This window comes from Gadus macrocephalus, chromosome 23, assembly GCF_031168955.1.
Source record: "Gadus macrocephalus chromosome 23, ASM3116895v1".
NCBI classification, from domain to species: Eukaryota; Metazoa; Chordata; class Actinopteri; order Gadiformes; family Gadidae; genus Gadus; species Gadus macrocephalus.
In genome coordinates this window covers 11,763,936-11,778,204 of record NC_082404.1, presented here as the reverse complement: position 1 = coordinate 11,778,204, position 14,269 = coordinate 11,763,936, and the positions used below count along the sequence as shown (strand labels likewise).

General features: G+C 46.2%; 1 protein-coding gene across 1 annotated transcript in view; it reads left to right on the top strand.

The window, feature by feature from the left end:
- Nucleotides 1–14,269, top strand: part of LOC132452939 (uncharacterized) — a 30,279-nt gene that overhangs the window by 5,069 nt on the left and 10,941 nt on the right. The window contains exons 2-10 of the mRNA XM_060045774.1: nucleotides 992–1,058; nucleotides 1,483–1,665; nucleotides 5,169–5,273; nucleotides 5,979–6,062; nucleotides 8,470–8,697; nucleotides 9,120–9,217; nucleotides 10,643–10,729; nucleotides 10,974–11,044; nucleotides 12,665–12,782. Of these exons, the coding sequence (XP_059901757.1) occupies nucleotides 992–1,058; nucleotides 1,483–1,665; nucleotides 5,169–5,273; nucleotides 5,979–6,062; nucleotides 8,470–8,697; nucleotides 9,120–9,217; nucleotides 10,643–10,729; nucleotides 10,974–11,044; nucleotides 12,665–12,782 (1,041 nt within the window). The remainder of the gene's footprint in view (nucleotides 1–991; nucleotides 1,059–1,482; nucleotides 1,666–5,168; nucleotides 5,274–5,978; nucleotides 6,063–8,469; nucleotides 8,698–9,119; nucleotides 9,218–10,642; nucleotides 10,730–10,973; nucleotides 11,045–12,664; nucleotides 12,783–14,269) is intronic.

Genomic DNA, 14,269 nt, shown 5'->3' with positions numbered 1-14,269 from the left:
TCACGGCAGGAACTATTTCAGGGGGAAATTCTCAATATGCTATGATTAGGTGGGAGGGTTTGGGTGGCACATGGACGTACATCAAAGTTAACAAACTGCCACGGAGAGCCATCACCAAGGGGGGGGGGGGGGGGAGAGAGGGGGGAGAGAGAGAGAGAGAGAGAGAGAGAGAGAGAGAGAGAGAGAGAGAGAGAGGAGAGAGAGAGAGAGAGAGAGAGAGGAGAGAGAGAGAGAGAGAGAGAGAGAGAGAGAGAGAGAGAGAGAGAGAGAGAGAGACGAGAGAGAGAGATCACCGAGGGGCGTTCGGGGGAGAGAGGGGCCACATGCCGTGTTACGAGAAGAGCTCTCTGGATTGGTTAGAGGGGGTGGGGGGGGGGGGGCTTCTTTTTTTTGCATTGTATGTCCACATTTTTTAGCAGGATCTGAGAGTGGGAGGTATGTCATTGCTTTTAAAAAAATAAATACCATAGCATATTGAAAAATCTGAACAAAATATGTAATGCCGAAGGAATAGGTTAAAGAAGACCTTTGACGTTCTTATTAGGTGCCTGGGTTTTTCTTATGCTAGGGACTGTTGTTGGTTTGTGTGAATGGACATGAGTAATGAGCCAGGATTTCCATATTCATTTGCACAGTCAGTGTGGCAACACACTCACGAGGGCCCCTGCCAAGCAAAACATGAAGCACACACACACACACCATAGTCCAAGAGAAGGTGTTGTATTCCATTCATCTGCGTTCTACAAAAGAAAGCACGCAAAGTATTTTAATGTGACCTTCATTACGCATTCATGTCAACTTTTCTTATCTATTTATGATTAAATTCCTTTCCACTCCTGTTGTTCAATTAGTGCTTGACCCCTTTAGCGGCGATGTAAATTAAATGACATTTCAGTGTCGTCCCATATTTAAAAATACTGCGTTAGTTGCGGATCATAAAGGATGATCTTCATTCTGCAGCTAATTTATTCATTTAACAATTTCCCTCCAGAAGTTACAGCAGAAGGCTTTGCAGCAACCTAAGCAGAAGAAATTCAAGTCGGCTGAATTTCTGATGGGTAAGTCCTGCTTGATGAGTTATTGCTCATAATTTGTGTAAGGATTAATTAACTAATTACAGACAAATGGCTTTGGGCTAAATTTTGCTCTTGCTTGTCAGGGCGCAATTTGTAATTATTTTAATCATTTCTTCTTCTCTTTTTTTCCCTTCCTGACGTCCTCCTGCAAGATTGTGATTTAATTTTAACCTAATTGTGTTTTAGTGACATTCGAGGAGGATGCTTGAGTATTAAGGAGCCAGAGGAATTATTTAAAAACAAACATTCCACCGCAATTCAACTGCATATTGTTTTGAAACGCGTTGCTTCTACTGCGCGACGGACTGCTGCCTCTATGTCTATTTGTCTTGTTTACAGACATAGAAAAACATGAAAAATAAGTACCAGAGAACCCGGCCACGTGTAACTGTGTGTTTGTTGACAGGGAGTGAAGAGCTGTCTCCGATGGAGGGTATTGAAAACCCCGCCTTCGACGGAGGAGAAGGAAGCGCCGAGACCTTCACTTCCTCGCCACGAACGGGGAGTGACATTCGAGGTGACAGGCTGGGTAGCACCCTTGCAGCTCACCCCAAAAATGCGGAGCTGCAAGCCTCTGCCGTGGAAGGAGGTAATGCTTCAGTCTTCATTAGCCTCAAAACCGATTTGACAGCGGATGTGTTTCTGATCTAACCTTTCTTATTCTCCTTTCCTTCCTTCGTCCTTTCTCCGTCTCTCTGTTTCTCTGTCTTTGCCCCCCCCCCCCCCCCCACCCCCGGCCCCACGGGCGAGAGAAAGACAGAGAGATGGAGAGAGAGAGAGAACCCCATCACCCCCATGGTCCCGAGAATATCGGAGGGCCACCCAGTACCTCATAACGAGGCAGCCCCTCGCTCAGCTCCCTCTGCAAGAGGACGATGAGCTGGGTGATGGGTGGGTAGGTGGGTCGGCGCTGAGTGGTGGTGGTGGTGGGTTGTGGGCGGTGTTCCATCCCCTCTCTCTGGAAAGCAACCCCATCGACACGATCCAGCCTCCACTCCCACCACTCTCGGCTCCATGCCTTGTGGTAGGAGGAAGTCATAGCGAGGATGCATTTGCATACGTACGCTATACTACCACACTTTGCCGAGCCAATCCACACACACACACACACACACACACACACACACACACACACACGCTAACACATACACACACACACACTCTCACCGCCCCCAGAAACAGTGCTTGAGGGCCTACCGGGGTGTAGGAACGTGGCCCCTTGTAATGCGGCGTGTCACGGAGAACTCTTGAGGAACGGGATGGTGAATTAGGATGCGTTCGTAGGTTGCGAGCGTGCCAGTTTTTCCATAAGATGAGTCACGTGTTGTTGGTTGTTGATTCGAAGCAGTTTGCACTATTTGTATTTTTAGTTGCATTTGGCACTACTTGGTTATTAATCAGTGGTTACCGTTTTGTCGAGGAGTGTTTTTTCCCCCTACAACGTGGGCTTGCAGTTAAAGACGGGTAGTCCGACAGGATTAGAATATGAATGAAAACCCTTGAAATGATTAGATATGTTATAACCCATGTTAAGAGCTAATACTGATTCCAATGCAGCCTTCCTACGATTAATAATACTAATACTTTTAATATTCATACTAATACTATTAATAAAGACGCGCATAGAGATCAATGATACATGGAATTATCTTCTGGTACTATAAGCCTTATTTCCCCTGACTGGTGGAAAAACATTTAAGATTATTAACCATGCATCGGTTATCAAAGCCACACAAAAAACTAAATCTGTCCGTTAACCTATCTAAAATGACATTTCTAACACAGCATAAAATGTTTATACTTTAAGGTTTGCACTTAAGGGGTGAAAATGACATTGGCTCTGATTGGGCTCGCGACGCGGCGCACGGTGACAGAGCTGCCACACTGGTGCGCGGTCGGGATAGAGACAGAGGGCGAGGAGGAACAACTGCAGGCGCTATAGGAGAAGTCGTTCGTCTCGCCGACGGTCCTTGTCTTTTCTCCCTCCATCTATCTCTCTGCTTTTCATCCCAGATAAGACAGATAGCATGTGCCCCCCCCCCCAACCCCCCCCCCCCCCCCCCCACGCTAAAGAAGAAGACTAGCACATCCATATTTAAAAACAGCCAGACAACCCAAAGTATTACTGAGGGGAAAACTTGTGACTTGTGAAACTCCTGTGTCCAATCAATCATTCATGGGAGAGAACGCCGTTGTTATTCTGCTCCACGCATGGATGAGGGGTAGGAAATAAGTGTAAGTATTACTGTGTAATATAATTGTAAATCATTCCACATAGCATACCTGTAAATAATGCATTACGATACAAGGATTTAATATCACCGTTATAAGAACTGAAATTGTCCTCGTTCGTTTTGTGAATGTGTTCATTATTAAGCCACAAAGTCAATTGTTATGTTGTATTACTTGCAATGAATTTTAATAAAAACATTTATTTATATATACGTTACAATGCAATATGCTACAAATAATTACACACGTTTGGTTGAACCAAAAGTCAGAATGTCATTATATTTGTGCTTTTCATTTATATTGATCTTATCTTGCAAATATTGAATTGCAGCAACTAGGAATCTAAATTGTTTATAGACAAAAAAGGATTCCGTAGCACAGAGAGTTTAGGAAAACCAAAGATATGGAAAAAGATAGATCCGCAAGGCTTCTGCTATTATGAAAATTTGCATTTGGAAAGAGATTACCTCATAACCTCAAAGCTATTTGCAGAGAAACTGCTTAGAACTCTGTTGACAATAACGAAAGAGGGAGTATTTAACGTGTGAATTTTACAGTTGTTGTGTGGTATACCATCACCAAAGTCAAACGGCTGCTCGTACACATTCAAAGTGTGAGCGAAAGAGTGTAAAAACCTTTCACCGGCATTTCATGAGAGCACAGATGAATCCCAGTGAGGATTTTTCGGAGGGCCATGATGGTGTGCTAGGGGGCTCCCTTGTGCAAACACACTCACATTCCCCCCCCCCCCCCCCCCCCCTACATCCGAGCGCCACTGATACACTCCCCACTTCCATAAAGGCGACCCTTGTGCCGGAGTTTGTAACGTACGATTCGATGGCCCCCGTACGTATCCCTTCACCCGCCCCCGCCCCAACAACCAAAGGGATACAAGCGAAGCAATTTAGATTTGACTAAAATATTCAGAGGCTGTAATGAGACCGATTTTTTTTGGGTTCAGAGAGTGACTTGCCGGGGAGCAGTCCTAATAGAAGGGGCCCGGGGGCCGAGGGATTCTCATAAACTCTGCCGAGCGGACTCCGTGCTCATAGGTCACCGATTGCTAATAAGAAGTCAATGGGACACGGGTTTGGGTTATTTTTCTTTGCATGTGTGCCCACCCCCCCCCCCCCCCCCTCTACACCCTCTGCCCCCCTTTACCCCTTTTCCTCACACCACCACATCCACACACCCCACTCTCTCCCCCCATAAGTCGTTGGGGTCCGTTTTGGGGCCGCTGACCTCGAGAGTATTTAGAAGAGGTATTGTCTTTAAAAGTGCAGGTACTTTTATTTTGGCGGCGGGCAGAGGGGGTGCTTGAAGACTTTCTCATTAGCCGCTTTTGAACGCGGCGCAAACATATGGCGGTCGTATTTAAGAGATTGCCTGCCGTGACCTTTCGCCGCATGCTAATTAGGCCCCAAAGCACCGTGGGCCGTGGAACGAAACCCGGCACTCCGTCTCCCTCCCTCACTCTCCCTCTCTCGGTTGCCTCCCTCGACCACTTTCCCTCTCTCTCGCTCTCTCCGTCTCCGTTGGCCCCGTCTCATCTTCCACTTGCCTTATCAGGTAGCAGGGGCCTAACTGCCCTAGCCAACACACCTCCCCCCCCCCACCACCTCCCCCACCACCCCCAACCACCACCACCCCCCTCGACAGTGTGGGTTTCAAAATTAACATTTCGCTCCATGTGCTTCTAATAACCACTAACCTGAACCTATATACCCACATCCAATCCCACAACCCCTACCTCACCCCACCCACCTCCACACTTCCACCACTTATACCTCTCCCTATTTCCCCCCCCCCCCCCCCCCCCTGACTATTTTCTCACCCCACACTTTTTCATTTTTGTCGTAGGAAATGAGCGCACCCAAAATTACTTTGACCCGTCGCCGGAGACGCGGGCGGACCCAAGGCGCGACGGGACGTCCCGGGTCAACACGCAAGATGAGCCGGAATTAAGTATGCCATTTCCCCGCCATAATAGTTCTCCTCGGTTCATTAAAGGGAGGTGAGGAGATCACTCGCGGCAAGGGGCGGACGCCATTTTCCCCCCGTCGCCGCGACGACCGGCTCTCCATGTAAATACACCGAAACGCACGGCGAAGGAGGACGGATTGGCCGCTCCGCTCCTCGCTATCATTGACGAAGGTCACCAATCATTGGTCGGTGCTCGTTTCTATTTTTTTTGGTTGGGGGGGGGGGGGGGGCGTTGGATGAAACGCGACAGAGCCACATGAATAGCCTGCACCCACTTCTAAAGCATTGGGTGAGGGCCCCCTATTAAAAGCAAGCTCCTGGGAGCCAGGTAATATGCATGCTATAATGAAACATGGCTATTAATGGAGGAGCCATTTCACCTGTATCTTTTGGATATCACTGCCGTGTAATTTCAAAAGGATTGGCCAGACCAAATCTCATCATATGATGACAGGCCCGCTAAGAGGCATGTAAATGTTTCCATGTCATTACTCCTTGGTGCATCTCCAACCTGGCCTGGTTTTTTCTGCGGGGATTCATGTACAATATAAGGTCTCTCTGAGATGTCTGGAAATGACCAGAAACTAATTAAGGTCGCTAAAAGCTGCATTTCTCTGCCTAAAAGAACATGCAGCCAGATTTGTTTATGTTTATTCCATGTTTTTCTACTTTTCTGTTGAAATGTAGCAATGTTGAGCGTTGATGAACATCAGCTGTATCAGAGAATGGCAGAACTCCTGGAAGAGGAGGACGGGTTCATAGACCTGCCGGGTAAGTGTCACCATATTGAACTTACGCAATTATAATTTTAAATGTGATTTATTCGTCAACCTGTTTCAATCTTCAGATTTTTCCCATTGCCTCATATTTTCCTCCAACCCATTATCAACCGTTTTGGTTGTTCTTCCGCTTTTTTGTTGTTGATTTTTCCCATAAGTCAAAGGTGAATTATTGTTGTGGCCTAAAAATATTTGACAATTTGAGAAAAACGGTTTGAGTGAACCTTTACATTTTTCGTGTCTTATTACTTAAAACTTAAAACGTAGGAAACAAACATTTCTAACAACAAACAGTCGAAGACACCAACAACAAACAAAAGCTAGCTAGGAACATTGCTGCCCCAGCAGACTGATCACACTTGCTTTCCAAGCAGAAGCTATTGTCTGGCAGTAGGCGTGCCTTTTCTCATTAGCCTGGCCTCATTTGAATATGTCGCCATACAGGAAACACTGAGGTGGCGTTAAGCTTGGGATTGTTCTGGGTGAAGACAGTCGCACCAGATCCTGTTGACATGACGCACATTTTCCTTGTAATACCGGCGCACAAGTGATGGGCTTAGGCCCGCTTCTACACGCTAGAATTTAGCCTTCTCGTATTATTCGCCATTGTCTCGGATTTAGCTGTAGCGCCGAGATTAGCAGCCCCAATCCTTTGTCTCGGAATGTTCATGAAATCCCGCTGGAAAAAAAAAGTAAAGAGGATCTTGGATTAACGGTTCGTCCATGCAATAGGCAGAGAGACATTGAGAAGGAGGGGAAGAAAGTGAGGAAAGGAAGGAGAGAGGAAGAAGAGTGAGAGGAAGACACAGGGGAGAGGGGAGAGCTTGTTCTGGTGGATTGCTAGCATGGGGCTAAGGCGAGTGCCTGTTAGCTCTCCTTTCCCGCCACAATGGACCTGAAGACAATGACCTTATGTCGTTGTGTTGCATTGATGCCTCCCACCGGTGTGGGCAGCACTAGTTGTTGTCTGGTATCTTTGAGACTGGCTCAGTGTAAGTCATTGCTGATCCCCATGCTTTGTCACTAGCTTCAGGTTTTTCCCTCTCTTATTTTGCTTTAGCAGCCTGCCACAAAGCACTAGGCTATACACATGTTGGGAAGAAGGGAACATGAATAAGACTAAGTATTAATGAAATGGACAGAGGCCAGCGCTGTAGATATTTTTCCAGGCGTATTCCGGGATGAATCTCCCCGTGTCTGTCTGAGATCGTCAGCGCTTGTGTTTATTTCAATACATTATTTTCCATTTGGCTAGAAGATCTGAGCAGGGAGAGCTGGCATTCTATTCATTCTCATCTCGAGTATGGCAGGAGAAACTGAATCTTACCTCGACGTGAGAGGCATTAGGCAGTGGTATCAGCTTTGGCTCTCCACGCATGTCGGACTGCACACGTCGAATATCCAGCAGATTAGAGGAAAATTCTGCTTTCCATCAAACAGGCAGACCAGTGCCGGGGAAGACAGGCCTTATCAAATGCAGGAGATGACGCCTTTCTCATTTCTGACACATTTTTTGAGGATAAACTGATAGTTTTTGCAGTATGCCAAGTCTCGGTTTGTTGATTTCTTGAAACCTAATTAAATCAATCATAACGTTGGTCAGAGTATCAATGCAATCTGAAATGGAACTGCAGAAAGACTGGCTGACTGAATAGATGGAAGGATGGCTGGATTGATCTATTGATGGTTATATGGAGGAGCCGTTTGTTTAATAAATTATCCAATTGATACTTGTATCGTGTATCATCCGCGCCTTTGAAAGAGGTGCCATCATTCATAATTATTAAAAGGCTGCACATATTTGGAGTGTCTCGCAAGACTGCGATGCGAGCATGTTAGCTGTGTGAATCAAAGCCGGCTTGTGTAGTTCTTCTTTTCGTACTGTTCCATCGTTTGCCAGGCGAACTTTGCCAGTGTGAATATTTTAGGGTCAGAATAGGATACATAAAAGCCAGCGCTTTTCAAGTATGCTGTCAGCCTCCCTCAGAATGTGTGAATAAAACACCAAGGTACTGCTCTGGCTCTCTCTCTCTCTGTGTGTGTGTGTGTGTGTGTGTGTGTGTGTGTGTGTGTGTGTGTGTGTGTGTGTGTGTGTGTGTGTGTGTGTGTGTGTGTGTGTGTGTGTGTGTGTGTGTGTGTGTGTGTGTCTTTCTGTCTGCATTTGTCGGTGTGCATTCATGAATACATGTGAATGTGTGTCATTTTTTGGATCAGTGAAGATATGTGTACATGCATGTTCTGTTTTTGTAGGAGGAATAGGTACAGTACACTGATAGGAGTGAGTTTCTGTGTATTTCTGTGTATGTACATTTTTATTCATACAAAAATGTGTGTGTGTGTGTTCATATGTGTGCGCATGCTTTCAAATGACGTGCACCTGCTAATGCACACCTCTCCAGGTACGCTGTTAGCCCCCAGGGATGAGGAGGACTCTAGGGTGAAGCCGGGTGGTGCATGGCATCAGCCCCACAGGGGAGCTCGAGCCGGGGGCCAGGGGCCCTCGCTGAGACACACTACTGCCCAGAACGAGGCCGGGGCCCTGGCCTGGGTCGGGACCGGGCCTGGGGATGGAGCTACTGAACTCGGAACAGACAGGACACTCCTGCCCAGAGAGAGTGCCGTCAAATGTAAGAATTTCTTGTAACTGTTGTCTATCTCTTTGCTTTATGTTTAGTGACGTCAAGAAATTGGTTTGCCTTTTTTACCTCAGAGAGTATATTAAGCTATCAAATGGGATCTTGTTTTGATTTATTATTTAGATTTTGCTCAGAGATCTAATTTAAGGAAAAAATGTCAGAAAAGAATTATACTTCCATATTAAAAGAAAAAATGTAACTTTATAGATATTTTTTATCGTGTTTGAACCTTGGCTGAACCGCCATGGCCGCGCTGACTTAGTTCACCCTGATCCAATAAGACACGATCTCTGCCACGACTGGGGACAGGCCTCAGCCGTCCTCCCGGAGAAATAAGAGCCAGTGCCAAAAGGTACCTTCTCTTCACTGAGAGTTTTCTCCTTCCCAAACGCGCATGGTGCCGTGCGCTCCAGCGGGGCCTGCTCCGGCGCTGATCCCCTGCTACGCCCAGCAGCTGCGGGAGCGCGTGCTGCCTGACATGATCACGCTTGGCAGCCTTTCACTGCAGCAGGTCAGAGCTACAAAGAGGAATATCTGTGTCATCCTCCCATATTCACCAGCACGTCGGCCATGTCCATTATGTTGTCGTTTCAGCCCATGCGGCTAATGGACATGTTTTTTATTTTGTGTGTGTGTCTGTGTCTGTGTGTGTGTGTGTGTGTGTGTGTGTGTGTGTGTGTGTGTGTGAAAGCACACGTGTATGTGTGTGTGTATGTGTGTGTGTGTGTGTGAGAGAGCGTGTGTATGCGTGTGTGAGAGCACATGTATATGAGTGCATGTGTCTGTTTGTTTGTGAGAGCGCACGTGTGTGAGTGTGTGTGTGTTTCTTTGCATGCCTTTGCCTATTCTTACGGTTTTAAAAAAAAATCCAGATCTCTACGCATGCATAACTCAATCACTATCTTAAGTCTTTTATAATTTGTTATTATGCAGAGAAATGGTATTTCGAGGAAATGGATTGTGTGACTATTGTCTTTGCGAATAGTTCTTCTGAATAACTATTCTTTAAGGAGAAATTTAGTTTTCCTGTGAAGTTATGTTAAAGATCTATAGCTGCCTCCAAAACATGTGTTCGTATTTCATCCCCTTAGAAAGGAAACATGAAAAAAACAAAAAAACAAGCGCATTGGATTTCCATTGTTTCGTCTGAATCTAGATTACACAGGAACCCAAATTAACCCATATGTAAACAGAACCCCGTACTCTTCCCTTCTTTTTTTTTTCATCAACTATATTTATAGATATCATTTCACTTGAAAAACGCAGAAGATGAGGGAGACGTAGGAGCCTATAGATGAAACAAAGTCAGTTATGTTTGAGAGACACAAACAAAAGGATTCGACAACGCGCGCCTCACTATTGAAAGCCATTGGACTCATCCTCCTTCATCGGAAAATCAGGGGCATCCTCTGTGTTCATCAGCGCAGGATCACTGTGCGTTTCCCATTCTGCCCTTAACATGTATGCAGTCACTGATTGTCTCCCCACCCACTTCCCCTTTGAAAACATATTATCCACAAGATTTCACATCCACATGTAAAACAAAAAAAAGGGGCTTTTCTCGTACTTCCCTCCCCATCCCGACAGACAAAAGGCGAGGCTAGGGCGGGACGTTACCACTTAGCGCAGTCAATGCATCTAAATTGGGCCGTTGAATGTGCTGAGTGAACGTCAAAAAATAAATAAAAAAGGCGGAATAAAAAGCAGCAGAAATGGTAATCAAATGCTACATGTCTTTAGGGTCTGGCTCCGTATCGATTGCCTGCAGATTGCATTACGGTCGCGTCTTGTTCTGAGGCATTGTGCGTAATTCAAGCATTGTGGCTTGATGCTCTTTGTCATAACGCTGCATCAAAACAAAGTGTGCGCGTTTTTTTTTGTGTGAGTACAATCTGTGTGTGTGTGTACGTGTGTGTGTGTGTGTGTGTATCTCTAGAAGCCGCCGGCAGAAGGCCTGCTGAAGAAGCGTAAGCGTGCGAACAGAAAGGAGAAGATAACGGCTTTCTTCGGAAGGGGAGTAAAGGTATACGCACTCGTTTGAGTCTTGGAGATAAAACGCTTTTATTTTTTGCACAACTGCTTATATAAGACATTTGTATCATCTGTAGGGATGTTTGGTATTCATGATTTTGTTAGGATTTTACTGGTTATAATCTATGTAATTCTTCAAACTAGATCTTGGGCTGAAATGTTTCCCTACAATTTTGGGTCAATTTTGTCCATTTAACATCGTCGACAATACTTTGAATCATGAATGCAATATACAGGAACCATACACGCAGAGAGACGCCACACGAAAGGCTCAAGGACAAAGTAACGACGCAGCAGCTTTCCAGTGGTAAGCGGGCACCCGTTCCATATCGCTCTGCATGTGCACAAATAATATTGCATGATTATTAATTGTGCAAAAAAGAAAAGGAAAAAAAAATCCCTGTGACATTTCAGAGTGATTGTGAATTCATATCTCCTCTACAGTACAGTAGAGTACCAGGGCCATTGCAATGTCATGCTAGCGTTGCATTATGGGTAATTTAGCTGCAGGGTGGGCCCCATGTCGCTGGGTTCATGAGCAGCATCCATTCGTGCTCTGTCCACTCCAGTCGGAGACGACACCGCAGCGCAGGCATACGATCCCCCGAGAACCGCTTTACTACGTCTAATCGCTCCAGTCTTTTTTCGTAATTAAGGACTTTCATGCAAAAGAGCGGAGGCGGAAATCGGGAACAGTGCACGTTGAGAGAAGCGTTATTCGTGCACCTGCTTTGCTTAGCTGGTGGGCCGTGGTGGGACGGCCGGTCGCTGTCGGATGAAGATGGTTGGAGTTTAGCGTCGTGACCCCATCGCGGCGGCCTTGAACCCCGTGAAATTCCTCTTTTTGGTTCCGTTTGGGGGGCGGCGAGGGGAAAGGGAGTGTTGGAGGGGGGGTGGGGGGGTTGTCTATTAGACATGGAAGACTTTTCTCGCCGCTTCATCACCTAGGGCTACATCTGCCTGAGATTGAACGTGAAACCATTTCACTTTTTTCTCTCTCTCTTTCTCTCTCTCTCTCTCGCCCGATGAAAGAAGTATGGGGGTTGGGGGTGAGGTGGGGTATGACAGAGAAGATGAGGAAGGCCGCGGCGTTGACTTGTTTTTGTGTTTTCGTTTTTTTTTTTTTCTTCTTCTCCTTCATAAGGAAAAAAAATGTAATTCATTCGCATGCACTGTGTCTGATTTAATGGAGGTGGAGTAATTGCATTAGGAAGAACACATTGTGCCTTGTTGTGAACTGATGAAAGCACATGTAAGACTTTTGATAGGCGAACAGAGAGAAAAAAACGACAGAGAGAGAGAGAGAGAGAGGGAGAGGGAGAGAGAGGGAGCAAGAGAGATGGAGGAAGGAAAGAGGGAGAGAGAGAGGGAGAGAGAGAGAGCAAGAGAGATGGAGGAAGGAAAGAGGGAGAGAGAGAGGGAGAGGCAGAGCAATGGGGGAGAAGGAAAAGAAAGAGACTCGCCTTTGATGCTGAGCATTTATTTGCTGAATTATCCGTCCTCTTACAAGCACCTTATCCCCCGTCGCAGGCGGCCGGGGCCCCAGCGATATTGCTTTATTTTGAGGAATTAAGAGAGGTGGCGAGGAGACAGCGCTGGGCGACCGGTTATTACATTACTGCTGATAAGATTGAAAGGGCTGAGCGAGAGACACACACAGACGGAGAGGGAGGGAGTGAAATTTAGAGAGAGAGAGAGACACTATAGCGGAAAGTGTTTTGTTTGTGGTGTTATTGGATTGGGCTGCTGTTGGCTACGGAAGGGAACAACACGACAGGGCAATATGCAGGTGAATGTTAACGGGGTTACCTTCTCGTGTGTGTGTGTGTGTGTGTGTGTGTGTGTGTGTGTGTGTGTGTGTGTGTGTGTGTGTGTGTGTGTGTGTGTGTGTGTGTGTGTGTGTGTGTGTGTGTGTGTCATCGTGTAGCAGGACCATTGAAAACCAATCACAGAGAGTGCTCGGGGAAGGCCAAGAGGAAGTGATGGTCAAATACAAACAGATGACAGAAATCCCAGAATCCTCCTGTCCTCCTCCCCTATGGCAGGTAAATATCTGTTAACCAGCATTAATGAGAATCTGAGACACACACACACACACACACATACACACAGACACACAGACACACACACACACACACACACACACTAACTTATACATGCACCCCATACAGACACACTCATACATGTGCGCTCTCACACACACACACTTACACACAAACACACACACAAATTAAGTGTATACAAATGCAGGAAACATAGTGCCAAACAAACAGGAAGTAAGACAAATTCTCAATGTTCCAAATTTGTATCAAATTCCCTCATGTTTCAAACCAGACAATATCGGTGTCTGTTTACCAAGTGTTTACCAAACCTCCAAATCAGACAGGAATTGTTTCAAAACAGCCAAATGATGTAATTATGAGAAATCCTGCGATGAATGGAATCCGTCAGCAGGAAGGTCCCCCCTATTTTACAGAGATTTATTTTTCCTCTTTTAATCTCACGCTCTCTCGCTTCCCCGGCCTTAAGACGTCAACACGCGTGCAAAGGCAACAGACGCAGACAGACCAGGAATAAACGCCGGCATACATGCGATGGCCATGCACATCGCCGCATGCAAAATGCAGCACAACAGGATGTTCCATAATGTCCTTTAGCTTAAAACACCAACACAAAGGAGTGAGTGCACTTATAAAACCACCATTTCAGCAGGCTGTCTTCGCTCGCGAAAAGGGTTTCTACCACAGTTTATGATATCGCTTATGACTTCTCCGCTGTAGTTTCTGTACTGTGTACGGAGGGATACAAGATAATAGAACAGAATAGGTGGTATGGTAAAGAGGGTAAAAGGGAGCAGACGGGGGCGAACAGAATATCAGAGAGGGCTAACTCGGAGGGGGCTGTAGCGTCGTAGCATGGCTGGCTATGGTAACAGCTAGATGTTAGTGGGCTGGAGGTGCATTGCATCTTGGGAAGGGAGGACGTGGTGCCACCGTGCAGGCTTAAAGATGTAATGAATCTTCAATCAGGGGGGGGGGGGGAGGGGCTGGTGGTGGTGAGGTGGGGGAGGGGGAGGGGGTGATGGGAGGGGGAGGGGGGGTTCCTTCCAGGGTGACAACTGGCTTTGAGGAAGGTTGTAAATGCAGGGGAGATTGTGGTATAATTCCTCAGACTGGCGTTTGTGCCCCCCAGTCACCATTCGATTATCTCCCAAATTGCTGTGTTTCACTGAGATAAAGATTTTTTATGGCTTGCTGACTTGAAACAACCAGCACAGGCAGAGAAAGCAGTGCGCGAGGAAGATGGGGGAGAGAGAAAGAAAGACGGAGAGAGAGACAAGCAATGGCCAAACCTGCCATGCATAGTAATTTCAATTGGTAAATGACAAAATCTTTGTTTATGTGACATTTTCCTGAAAATTGCTGCAGCGCGATGAATCTGAAATATAAAATGTCACATTTGGCATGCAAAACTATGAAAATATATTTCTGTGCAAAATTCATGGAGGCATTTAATTTAGAACGTGTTTAAT